Source organism: Molothrus aeneus, chromosome 1, assembly GCF_037042795.1.
Source record: "Molothrus aeneus isolate 106 chromosome 1, BPBGC_Maene_1.0, whole genome shotgun sequence".
NCBI lineage: Eukaryota > Metazoa > Chordata > Aves > Passeriformes > Icteridae > Molothrus > Molothrus aeneus.
Genome location: NC_089646.1, coordinates 7,920,485 through 7,934,038, shown reverse-complemented (window position 1 = coordinate 7,934,038; position 13,554 = coordinate 7,920,485). Strand labels below are relative to the sequence as shown.

At 40.4% G+C, this 13,554-nt stretch overlaps 1 protein-coding gene across 4 annotated transcripts in view; it reads right to left on the bottom strand.

The window, feature by feature from the left end:
* Positions 1 to 13,554, bottom strand: part of DPP6 (dipeptidyl peptidase like 6) — a 561,667-nt gene that overhangs the window by 155,556 nt on the left and 392,557 nt on the right. For all 4 annotated transcript variants that reach the window (XM_066551025.1, XM_066551034.1, XM_066551004.1 and 1 more), the window contains exon 3: positions 11,786 to 11,884. In XM_066551025.1, coding sequence (XP_066407122.1) covers positions 11,786 to 11,884 — 99 coding nt within the window. The remainder of the gene's footprint in view (positions 1 to 11,785; positions 11,885 to 13,554) is intronic.

Sequence of the window (13,554 nt, the reverse complement as noted above, 5' to 3'; positions counted from 1 at the left end):
CCTGTCCACCAGGAAATGGGAAAATTGACTGCTGAGCACAGAATAAGTGTTTATTAGGTTGGTAACAAATTAGAGTATTGGAAAAAATTTCTGGACCCTGTCTGGGGAGAATTGGTGGATTTTAGATGTTTATCTAAGTCTTGATGGTTCCTCTCAGTCTGCCTGAAGGCACCACGTTACTTGGCAAAGCCAAGACTTCCAGGCAGAGCCTGGAATGGTTTACTCTGCATGCATGACCACATGGAACACAACTGCAATAGTACCACAGTCTCTCTGAACTGCTGGATTCACCACCATTCACTGTGGAGTCAATTTTATGGAGTCAAGTGCATGCCAATAGAATAATAATTTATCTAATAGATCCAGATTTTTGCCCTCAATGGAGGAAATGCTTCTGAACTGATAATTTTTTAACTTTTCTTGGTTTCAACACTGCCTTCTTACTAGACTTTGTCTACACAAAATTTTTTTCACTCCTGCAATTCTGCATTCCCTGGAAGCTAAAATGCTTTGAGGATGATAACCCAAATTTTGTCAATTATTATGAAACCTAAACATTGGAAGACAGGTATAAGCCTTCAAAAGAACCTGATATTTTAAAAACATCTTTTCAAATGCAATTAAATGGTTTTGTCTCCATTTACCTCCAGATTAGTTTAACATTTGAAAGACCATTTAGAAATAATTATGATAATATCTCTGAGTACTAAAAATGTTTTTATTTACTACATTTATTTTTTGAATCAAAGTAGATTATATTTGCATGCTACCTGTCCCCAGAGGCTGGAACTTTGTCAAGTAGCAAAAGGAAAACATACCCAGCAGACCCAGTGCAAATTTCACATGAAACTATGAAGCTCTGCTGGGGACCTGGTTCACACTATTTCATGACTTCATGATTACTTGGTGTGGTATGATTTGGTACAGGGACCTAAAGATTTTAACTGTAACACACAGCAAAATCATCTGGCTTTTCTTTAAGGTCAAACAAATTATACTGCATCCATACATTTGTCTTCAAGTGTCATGAAACTCAAATAATTTGAACATTTTTGAGAAGTTAACCCCAGATTCTTCTGTGCAGTCCTTGTGTGTAGTTCCCACCCCATCCTCTCTAAAATTACACCCTAGAGGTGGAAAACAGCTGTCCAAAGTCCTGATCTAAGGCTGACCAAGCAAAGCAAATAGAAACAAGCTCCCAAGAACCCTTCCTCTTGCAACAGGTCTCGGGTCAGTGAAACTCATTGATGAGAGAAATGCTGGATGCAAGAGGCTCTGGAGGGTGCTTGGAAAGTGTCTTAGAAGAGAAAACTATTTTTGGGCAACTAAACAGAAAATATACAAGAGGAACTGAGGGTTCTGAGCTAAAAAGTGAGTGAGGTTCATTGCCCTCTTACTCATCCTTGTGCACACACATCTTGTCTCCCATGGAAACAGGATTTTGGGCTGGGCAAACCTTTGGTCTCCTGTGTTCTTAATTGAATTTCCACTGATGTGAGGTTTTAAAGTATAATTACATTCCCTTGATCAATGATAATTATTACAAATTTCTTTTAATGAATTATATAAGTCTGGGACTATTTCTTGTTTAAAAAAAGTGCTTTTCATACATCCAACATCTTAATCCAGTCAGGAGATCCAAGCTCACTGGGGACTTTTTTTAGATAAGTAAATCTTTGCCTGCTAAATTTTCTGTTACAAAGACTTGATATGAGGCTTAATCACCAGAAATACAGTATTTCCTGTCTTCAAATTATTTAATTATGGTATCTCAGCATATATTTATTTAATGTTCATTAATAGGAACAAGTAGAATACATACTGCTCTAATTAATACTTGGTAAGCTTTCCATGTATAACAAGTGTCCAAGAGCAGTGGAGCAAGCTCTGGGAAAGCTACTGAGTCAGGAAAATGTTCTTTGCACCAAGTAAAAATCTCCAAGAAGCAATCAAAGTTGGGCAGGGCAGCGTGAAAAACAGAAAATTGGCTTGATTAAAATATTTAAAAAAAAAAGTTTTAAAAAGTAAGCAAATTGCATCCTAGAGAACAAAAGGTTCCCAGGGATGGACTGTGTCAAAAGAGAAACCTTTCTGGAGATCACTACTGGAGGCATCAGCAGTGTGTAGGACTTTGGATCAATGGCTTAACAAGAGGCCTGGACACCCCAAAGAATTCTCCTTTCTCCATCACCCCTTTACAGTCCTCACTTGAATGTGCTTTTTGCTCAGCATATCCTGCAATTATGCACCTCATTTGTTCCATCTGTGCTTTCCTGGGTGCTTATCTCTTAAGTGCCTCTTTCCTAAAATGTTTCCATCCTTAAATCAGCCTGACTGTTAGGAAAACCTTCAGTAAATTCATGCAAACCCTCTTTCTTGACCTTCCTTTCCTACAGTTCAAAACTGAGTCTCCTTTCTATCTACACACATCTTCTAAGCAGTGCTGGATCCAAGCAAAATAACATTTCTTCCTCTCTCCAGAAGCAATCCTCCAAGCTCCTGGGGAAGGGAGACCATCACCCTCTGCTGTGCCCAGCTTGCCCCAACACCCAGGAGTAGAGCACAGCTCTTGTTCCTCTCCCTCCTCTTGCCTGTGTTACACTCCTCTGAAGAGTCAAAGAGAAAAACCCAGCAACTTTATTTTAGTACAAATTCAACCAGCAGGAATGCAATTATGCCCATCCTTTTTAAGGCTTATCACAGACAATTTTTGTCCCTGCAGTGTCCCCTTCCCCAAGGGGTGGGGACAGCTGGAGCTCACCCTTACCTGGTTCACAGGTGTCAGCTGGGGAAGAGCATCTCTTGGTGTCACACTCTTTTTGTATCTATTCACATGGATTTTATAACTAACACCCACTGAGAGAACACCAAATTGCTCTCCCAGTTAAATTCCTGAAAAACCAGTGCCTTTCCTTCGACTCTGAGAGCAGCAGAGTTTTGATTTCAAGCCACTTTGAACAGGATGAAAAAAAACCCTGATCTTTTTTCTGACTGGATTTAAACTGTTCAGCACACAGGCAGGGCTGTGCATGTGGTTCTGTGTCTGTGGTTCAGAATCACCTCTGTTGTGAGCCATGTTCTTCAAAGTCCCCCCCAGATGCTACTGCTCCCTGTGGCATTGTTTCCTTCCCACTTCCATCCCTGCTGTTCTCCTTTGTTTATTTATTTATTTATTAATCAAAAGGCTCCCCACTATGAATCCAGTGTCATTGCAGTACCTGCCTGCCTGGCAGGTAAAAGGACCCAGCACTGAATTTATCAGCTTTGCATTCACCACCAGGAAATGAGCCTAGAAATGCTGCAGTGCACCTTAGAGCAACACGCAGCTGATGGGGAGGAGCAAAGAGGGCAGCTTCTACATAATTCCCAGGGATTTCTTCCTCAAATATACAGACAAATTTAACACACAAAGGAGCCCAAACTGTTCTAGTTTTCACACACCTTTCACAACTTTAAATTATTCCCTGAAGCTGCTTCTTGCTGGCAGACACAGCCACAACAGGAGGCATCGCCTTGCTTCTGAGCTACTTTGAGGAAAAGCATTAATTTTAGTGGAGTAGGGCTTGAAATGGAAATGGGGAATCTGCTTTTGTTAATGGCTATAGAAAGTCTACAAAAGCCTGCTGGTCCAACATGTGAGAGTGGGATGTTGGCTGTTAGGGGGAAGTCTATTTTTCCCCTTTTGTTTAAAAAAAAAATTGGTGGGAACAGAATTAGGCAGTTATGGGCAGTAGGTGTTAATAGAACCTAGGCAAGAAGAAACAAAGTCCAAGGAATTCTCCTGCCTCTTCCAGTCATCTTTGATTCATTAAATGTTCTCTTTGATACTGCCACAGCAGCTGAATGTATTTTCCAGCTCTTCATCATAGGCCACTAAGCCACTTCTCAGCCGTGCTGACTCCCAGACTCATTTTCACTCTTCAGAGCACTCCAGCCCCTGCTCCACCTGGGACATCCCCAAGATCCTTCCTGCTTGCCTGGGCTTCTCTCCTGAGTCACTGTGCATCGCCACATTGTCCATACCCTCCTCATCACTCATTCCTTGCCTCTGTTCTCCCAGGTGACCTTCATGCCACCAGCCCTGTCCCTGGGCCAGACTCTTCACTCGTCCTGGCAAGATTCAGAGACATAGCATACAGAAAGCCATGCCACTGAATGCCTGAGGCCACTTTTTAATGCATGTGGGGTTTTAGATGCTCTCTAACTAAAGCCATGTGTTGATACCTCAGGAGGACATTTGACTCAGAGACTCAATAGCAATCATGATGAGCAGGAGAATGGTTAGAGTTCAGCAGGCTTTGGAGAAATTAGGTTACCTATGGAGGCTCCTAAATAAAAGGTTAGGCTCTCATGGAAATCTTGGTGTCCTCAAGACATAAAACTGCTCAAAAGCACCACACACAAAACCCCTATTTGACCATTACTGTGTTATTTCAGCTTTTCCAGGGTGCAATATTTTTCCCAAACATGACTTTATGCAACATATTTCTTCTTCTAAAGTCAGAAGCTGCTGTAAACACCAAAGAATTATTTTGTCAGTCCAAAAGCAGCCCATGTGTCCCACCAGCACTCCAGCACTGCAGAGAAGAGTGCACTGAGGCACTGTCCAATTGTTGGCAGCACACGCCTCCCCAGCTTGCTCCTGCAGACTGTATTAATTTTTGAAAGAGCCAAATTGATTTCCCATTTCATTCTCTCTAGCAGTAATGAACAAAACAGCTACATGGCAGGAATGCTCTCCCCCATGGCCTATTATAGTCTCTTAAAAATCCATTAATTCCCAAGTTTCCTGTCTTTAGTGAACAGGTTATTGTCACTGCTGAACTCGGGCAGCTGCCCAGAGGCTGAAAGGCAGGAGTGGGACAAATTCTCTCCAGTGCTCTCAGATCACAGAGCCACAGAAATCTCTGAAGAGGATGATCCAGGATGAGATCTAAAATCAAAATTATGGTTCAAATGGTTTAACATATTCCTCACTTCTTCCTCAGTGTGGCAGTCATGACAGAGCAAGATCTCTTACCTACTCACTTCATGTCACTTCATGAATTTAGAATAAAAATAGAATAAAATAGTGATCAACCAGCTCTGAAGTGCATGGACACTTCCACTGGCACCAACACTACCCAAAAGTTCATTTAACAAACAACCACATCTTTATGAATCATAACAGAGTGTTTCTGAAGGCCATCCCCAGCAAAACCATGCTATGTTAGAACAAAAAGAGCTTTCTTACTCCTTCCCCTGTATTTTCTTCTGGCCCATACACATTTTCCTTTAGTGAGGATGTCTTTACTCTCATCCTTGTAGGCTGTGAGGTTCTTTGTAATGGGGCCTGGAAGTTCACTAAACCTTAGACACCACAATCCAATGTGCTGTGCATCAGGTATCTTGTTTTTTGTTTCAGAAAATATTTAAAAACATTGTAAAAGTCAAAACACACATAAAAATACTGCAGAGAGAAGCTGCCATGAGCTTGGATATGAGGTTTGAACTGAGAGTGGAGAAAGTTTTCTTTGAACTATTAAGACCAGTAAACCCATTCATTTCTGTCTTTTTGACATACATTTAAAACACATTGAAATAACGAGCTACTATTTCTAATTAAAAAGATGGGCAAATATTCTGGTAGAGTAGCCCAGTTTTCTTCATGCCTTCACCAGATTTACACTAACAAAACCACCTGTGAGCATTTTCTGCCTTAAATTCATTTAACATAAGACAGGAACTGGGATGGCATTGGGGTGGCTGCACAGGAAATTCACCTTCCTAACACAGACACAAGACTGCAACGTGAGGTGCCCAAAGAAGGCAGCTTTGTCCCTTGGATGCCAAACAGAAAAAATGAGTTTTCCTTTCCTGCTGACAGCCCAGCCTTGCCAAGAGAAAGGCTCCTGCTGCCTTTACAGTTTGGATGGTCACTTGCAAGCTGAGAATTGCTCTCTGCAACTACCTGACAAAAGGTTGTATTCAAGTGGGAGTTGGCTTCTTCTCCCCAGTAACCAGTGATAATACAAGAGGAAATGACTTTGAGTCATACCAGATTTAGACTGCACATTAGGAAAAATTTCTTCACTGGTCAAACACTGGAACTGACTGCTCAGGGAAGTGGTGGAATCACCACCCTTGGAAGTTCTCAACACACGTGTCAAGGTGGGGCTTAGGGACATGGTTTAGTGGTGGACTTGGCAGTGCTGGGTTGATGGTTGGACTCAGAGGTCTTTTCCAACCTTAATGATTCCATGAATCATTTTGGCCCATGGAGAAGCAGCCCAGAGAAACCTGCACTCCAATCAACCATGCAGTACCTTCTAAGAGGGCAGTTTAAGTCTAAAGAGCTGTCAAAGCTGCACCTTAGCACAAAACCTTTTTCATAATGAAAAATATTAGCGCTTACAAAGTTCTTAATATCTATGCAAAGCAACTTATAAATAATTCATTTGCTCCACAGCATCTGGATCATTTGAAATGCATCAGTGCTTTTATCAATACAGTGCAATGGATTTACACTGCAGAAAAGAGGCTTGAGGGCATTTGGGCTATCTAAGTATTGTTGATCTGAGCATTATTACTAAAGGTAAACTGAAATAAATTACCTCAGTCACTACACTGTGGTTTTTTCAGCATGGTAAATAAAACCTATTAGTTCTAGGTCATTAAATTCAATATTAGGCTTTAAAAGAGCCTAGAAATTCTATGATGTTATTAGAGACACATGCAACAAAACATATGTGCTTCAGCATTACAGATAAAATAATTACTTTATTATATTTAGATATTAGTTATTAATGTATTTTTCAAAGGGACTTTTGAGATAAAAGCCCAGCTGCCATTCTCAGAGGCAAGCTGGGCACATCATGGTCCTGGCTCTCACTGAGTGGCAGGTTTCCAAATAACTGAGACATTTCTGAAAATGTCATTTGAAGCCTCTTGCTAATTTACTCATTATTCCTCTTCTCACAAGAATAAATATTATTTTTCCAGTATTACAGGTGAAATGAGTGGCAGGGACCTTAGAGAGAAGGGCTTGATTTTCACATTTTTTAAGGTCCTGTGACCCTAACATGTTCTTTTCTGTCTTGTACCTCACTGCTCCTCCCTTCTTGAATATATTGTGCTCTCCTAATTTTAACCTTTATCCTTCCCATTTGGCTACAACCACTCTGCAAGGATTGTCTCCCCAGGTCTGGCCAAGGAAAATGCTCTCCTAATTAAAACCTCCAGTCACTTACCTACAGTCCAAAATCCTGACAAGAGCCACTGCTAGATACAATGTCTTGCAAGATGCCTACAGCAAGGCTGGAAGAACACTCTCTAAAGAGTAAGGACTGACTTGTTGCACCCAATCCATTGCAATGAACTCTGTCAGGATATCAAACGCTGCTCTGATGTTTCTCTAACTAAAACAGCATCCAAGTACTTTCAAAGTAGGAAAAAATCTATTTGCCATTTAAGTACAAAGACAGAAGATTAGCATAAGTCTCCACAAGTGGCACGTACAGTTCAGTCTCCAGTGCTTTCTTTCACATGATGCTCCCTCCCCATGAGGCAGGAGTGCTCCCAGGATGTGTGGGTCAGACTCACAGCTGTCAGGAATCACTGCAGCTCAAAGGGGCCACAAAACCAGAAAGCACGACTCAATTTCAACTGCCTTCTCAAGCCAGGTCTAAGTAATGACTGTGAATTATTGTTTATAGAAGAAATCAGACAACCAAGCTGCTCTTCAGTGCAAAATTACAACAAATTTCTTTATCCTGTTTTTTGTCAAATATTACAGGAACATGGCACCATCCCATTGAGCTTTGCAGAAACCTGAGCTAAACTGCTGTGTGAGAGAAATTACAGGAAAAGCCCAGTAATTGCAAAGCCTAATTACAAGGTAATGTGGTGCTCATGAGCAGAACTGCTAAACAATTAGGGACCAGACTAACGAGCAGGCCACCTGTCAGCTGGGAGAGGGCTGAAGGAAGGCTGGCACAGGACACTCCTGATGGGCTGTGGAGGGGATATGAAAACAAGATGTTCAAATACTGCATTTAAGATATACAGTGTGAAAAAAGCCACTGATTGGAGATCATATGCTTGTTAAGTATATGGACAATGTAATTGTAGTTGTACAGGAAAGGGAAGTTCCGCAGAGTGTGAGGCATGGAGGGATGAGAACAGTGCAGGAGGGGTGAGAAGAAGAGGCTGGAACAGGAACACAGCTCAGATGGATAGGGGGTGTGCCAATTAATCACCAGCAGAACCCCAAACTTCCTGTACTTCACTGCTTTACACCTACTGTAGTATAACACAAATGCTATGCTGTCCTGAAAAAATGAAACCTTCACAGTAAAGTCAGCATTTACTCACACTACAGGGAAAACCTAACCGATAGCAGTCCCTGGAAGTGGATCTAGAAATAAACTCTGGGGCCATTCTAGTCACAGAATCATAGAATCACAGAATGGACCAGGTTAGAAAAGATCTAAAGATCATCCAGTTCCAATCCCCTCCCATGGTCAGGGACACCTTCCACTATCCCAGGTTGCTCCAAGCCCCCATCCAGCCTGGCCTTGGACACTTCCAGGGATGGGATATCCACAGCTTCTCTGGGCAACCTGTTCCAGTGCCTCACCATCCCCGCAGTAAAGAATTTATTCCCCATATCTAGTCTAAACCTGCTCTCAGTCAGTTTGAAGCCATTCCCCCTTGGCCTGTCACTGTGTGCTCCGTGAATACACCGCTCCTCTCTGGATCGCCCTGAACAGAGCCAAAGACAGCAGTGGTCAGGACAGTAGAAGACAGATGCTAATTAAGCAAATTGTTCTTTCCCTAAAACAGAGGATAAAAATGCAAACTGAAATTTGAAATTACAGTGGCATCACAAAAATTGTAAAATGTTCAAATTTACAAAATTTTACAACTTTGCCACTCCTCACTTTGCGCAAGTAAATTTAATTGCAACTCCATTAAAAAAAATGCAGCTATATCCACAAATGAGCCACAAATTGTGATTGGAAGCTGTAATCTTTACACTGAAAGTGTATTTATGTCAGCTTTGACACTGGTTCTTTTCTTTTTTCCTAGATCCTTTAAAATCAATGGAATAGAATGACAGAAAGCTATTGATTAGAAATATATTATTTTTCCACATGCCCACTGAGAATCAAGAAAACACTAAAACATGAGCTCAACGCATCAATTTCATGGAACTTTCAGCATATTTTTAAGTGTGACCCTGAATAAAAATATTTTATTTATTGAAACACATGATCTAAGACTCATTCTAGCTGGAGGAAAGATCTTCCTCATTCAGTGTTTGAACCAGCCCCTTGCTTACTGGGAAGAACACATATTTTACTGACTGAATTATTTTGGGAGCAAATCCCTTAAAATACTCTTAAACATGCAGTGTGCTTCATCTCTGGCCACCAACCTCCTCTCTTCTGCAATGATGTAGAAGGAAAGGAAGGAAACAGAGCTTTGATGATCCGGGAGGACTGAGTTGTGCAGAGCTCTGAATGACTGTGATATTTTGCTGTATGATTAACAGGAGAGAAAGGGGAAGAAGGACACACAACAGCTACCCATGTATTTTATATTCATATACTTCTATTTTAACTCTGTGAATCCCCACAAGGCATCAGCTAGGTTTATAAGCAGTCATCCAATTTTAATATGCTATTTTCAAATATGCTTTTTTTTTCTTTTGCTGGGGCATTCCAGCAATCTTGTTACACTAAGTTAATTAGTTTGGCTTTGGCATTTTTGGAGTCTTTCATTTGCATACTGAAAAATAAGAGGCCAATAACAACATGTGCTTAGGAATCTGGCTACTGGTCTTTCATCTTAATCACAATTTCACCACTTAGCCAGCTAGAGAAAGCTATGAAAAATCCAACTTTAATACAGAAAAGCAACTAATGTTGTAAAATGGCTCTGGGTCCTTGGATGAATGACATTGTAGATCAGCATCTTGCTCTTAAATGCAAAGTCACGCTTGGGTAAATCTGCAAGGTATCTATTGGCTTCATAAAGTTCCTTTAGATGCATTAAAATCAGTGTCAGTGTTTGTTCATGTCAAAACAATAGAGTAAGTAATTATAAAATTTCTGTGTGTGTTTTAATAATATTTCTTTTTATTTTGTCTCTTACAGTAACAATATTTTAGTAATTTCAGAAGCAAAACAGCACTGGAGTAATTAAGGATACATGAAAAGGGAGAGGTGGATTTTAAACACTCAAAATCAGAATCTTTATCTTAATAAAAGTTTATATGACTTTAGTATTTGAGCATAAGTGAAAAAGCAAGGGAAATGCTGATTTTTAACAGCAGACTGCCATTGTGGAAAACAGGCCTGATGTCCACACAAAGTGATCACTCATCAGTGGGGGGATATTATACCAGCTCTATGGCAATACTTCATTCTCTGTTCCTGGAAAAAGTTTAGTTAATTCATTATCATTCCCTTCACTATGCTTTATTTGCTATACTCTAGCAAATAAAGAAAATAGCAGGCAAGGTCTCAGTAAAACCTTTTCCTTCACTAGGGCCATCAGGATATCTGTGCTAAAAGGAAAAGGATTCTAGACAAAAACCCCTGAGCTGCAATGCAGCTTTCCATTGGTGATATTTCCATTATCACCATTTCCATTATCCAATGGTGATATTTCCATTATCACCATTCCTAGAAAATGGCTGTGGGGAGCACCATTCCCAGGGAGAGCACGGCCTGGAAAAGAGCTCCTGCACTCTGTAGGTGTGTTTGTGAAGGTGTTTATTGTCTGCAACAGCTTCCCCTCTGCTTGAGTGGGTGGCAGAACTTGCAGCTGGGGAATGTGTTCATTCAGCACTACCCTTTAACACTCTCTCTTTTCATTACAGGTATTAGAATTGTTCCCAATGGGCACAGCAGATAAGGAAAGCTAAACAGAGGAAGGATTTGATCCAGTTCCCCATTAAATTCAAAAGAAAAGCTAATAACTTCCATGATAATAAGACCTGGACTAGAAATCACATGAGCAGCACAGCACAAATCATTTTATTCTCAACAAAGCTTGTTCTGACTGCAGCAATTTCCGGGGAGAGCTGGAATCTACATCCCCCAAAGTAGCTCCACTCCAGCAAATCCAACACGCATTAATTCAAGTATTATTTGGTTTCCCCCTGACTGGAAAATGTAAGGCAGCAGAGGATAAAAAGAGCACATGGCTTGTGTGCAAGCCCGAGCCCAGCTGCTGCTGGAGCACGGTTTGCCTCTTGTTTAGCATTGCTTCTCCTCCCTGCCAGGAAAAAAAACAGTTTTGATGGGGGAATATAAACCTCCAGTTTTGTTTATGGTAAAATAATCACTGATGGTGCTCCAACCACTTCTTCCAACCATGTGCCGCATCAATTATTAAGTTCTGGATGATCTTGGAGAAAAAGGCTGCTGTTTTCCATGCCTATCTATGAGCTCACTGGGATATCCAGTAGATATCCATAGATAATAAGTTAGAACTGTGGTGTTTGCATGTTTAACCAAAGGAAAACTGGAATAGGAATTTGAAGGTTGAAAAGAGGAATTTGAGGACATGATTCTGAGAAAACAGCTCTCACTGCTGGAGCTGGGAGTTTGACAAAATGATCTCCAGAGGTCCCTTCCAACCCCAACCAGTTCTTGATCCTGTAATTTCAAGAGCAGCACAAAGAATTGGAGGAACTAAGAAGGACATAAAAAAAAACCAAAAAAAACCCAAAAAAACCAATGGCCAGGGAGCAAGGAAGCAAAGCAAAGATACTACAAAACTGCTCAAAACTCACCAGTTATCCATTTAGCCTCTGGGTCATGAATCTTAAAATCATCACTGAAGAGATCTTCCACTGTTATCTTCTTCTTCTGAGACAAGCTGTTATCTTCCACTGTTAAACATTGAAAAACAAACTACCATTAGTTCAGGTTTGAAATGTATCTGAAAGCACAGAAACTGTGAATAGTGACATATCTCATTTGGATACAGTCCACATTAAGCTTTGTGTCACACAGAAATCCCTTCCCACTGTCAGTGGTATTGAAGGAGCACCTAATGGCTCACTAACAGAACCCTCCTTGCTATGTATGCCTGGTCTTAACAGCTACAAAAAGACCAAGAAATTGTCCAAAACACACATTTTCAGACATAACATGATCAAAAAAGAATCTAAGTCATGCAAACACACCTATGGGTGTCATAATGATGTATAATGTTTACTATTCAACAGCTAAACCCTAAAATATTTCTGAAATTATGAGCTACAAACAATTAAAAAAGTATTTAAAATGTCCCATTTTTTAGGGCTTATATTTTTATTTCCTTAAATTTTTAACATAAAACCATAGCTGGAAAGGTTTTTAACCTTCTAACTAAGGGCTCATGCAGATTACTTCAGGAATTCCCAAAAGATATTCCATGGGAATCAGACATTTGGTTTCAGAAATATTTTTGAAAAGTCCATGAGACATAAAACCCTTAATCCTTACGTGTTGCATAGCTTGCCCATACTAATTTTAATTTTTAGTGAAAGGATATACAGTTTCATTTGTAAACATGGAAATATCAAAGCTGAAAGTTTTAGAGAAAAACTAACAAATTTGAAAACCCAACAATTTTGATTAATATGTTTCCTCTTTCCTTTTCTCCCATCAACTGTAATATCTTTTGTTTTGACAAGCAGTCACCCTCTATGAATAATTTGTTGTCAACATTCAATTTTTTGCTGAAATAATATTTTCATGGAAACCTTTCAGTCAGCTGTAAATACATTTGCTCTTTTAAAGAAAAGAGGAGGCCACATTCTGAATATTTCCACAGCAGGAATGTGTGTTCCAGCATCTTTCCTCAAGACAGTATCCTCATGCCTGAGGTTTATTGGCAGCCTTAGATATCTCTAATATTGTTTAGTACTAAACTTACACTGAACACTTATGATTAGAGAAATGGAAGCAGACCCTGAAGGCACTTATTTGTGGAAAAAAAAATCTTTGCTGTACTAAATTGAAGCCCCTGAGCTACCTGAGATTATAGAAAAATACCTGTGAACAGTGTTTTGTTCCACTAAAAGGTGTTTCAGAACAAACTTTCACTTTTACCAAATTAAATTATATCCTTCAGTGTTCATATTTTCCCCTAGTCTGGCTGAGACTTCAACCACACTGTTCACTGTGGCTTCCAGATTCCAGAACCCATTCACACAATTCCACAGCCAAATCCCTCTGTGCGACAGCATCATGCCAAGTTATTCTGCATAAGTTTATTTATTAAAATGGAAAATATAGGTGACAAGGAACCCAGGAAATCGTTCCAATTAATTTCACTGTGGTGAGAGCCCCCAGAGCTGGATACCCAGGGAGGTCAGGTGGGCCAGAGCCCAAACACAGCCTTATGTTTGTGCCTGTCCAGGAGATGTTTCCCAAATGCCCTCTGGAGGAACACATGAAGGCAGAAGGACAGGCACAATCAAACTTCTCTGCTGGAGATTTGGGAAGAAGCAGGGTGGGAAGCCCTTCCTATTCCTCCTTTTTGTGCAGGATGGGGACAGCCAGTTTGTGAGCT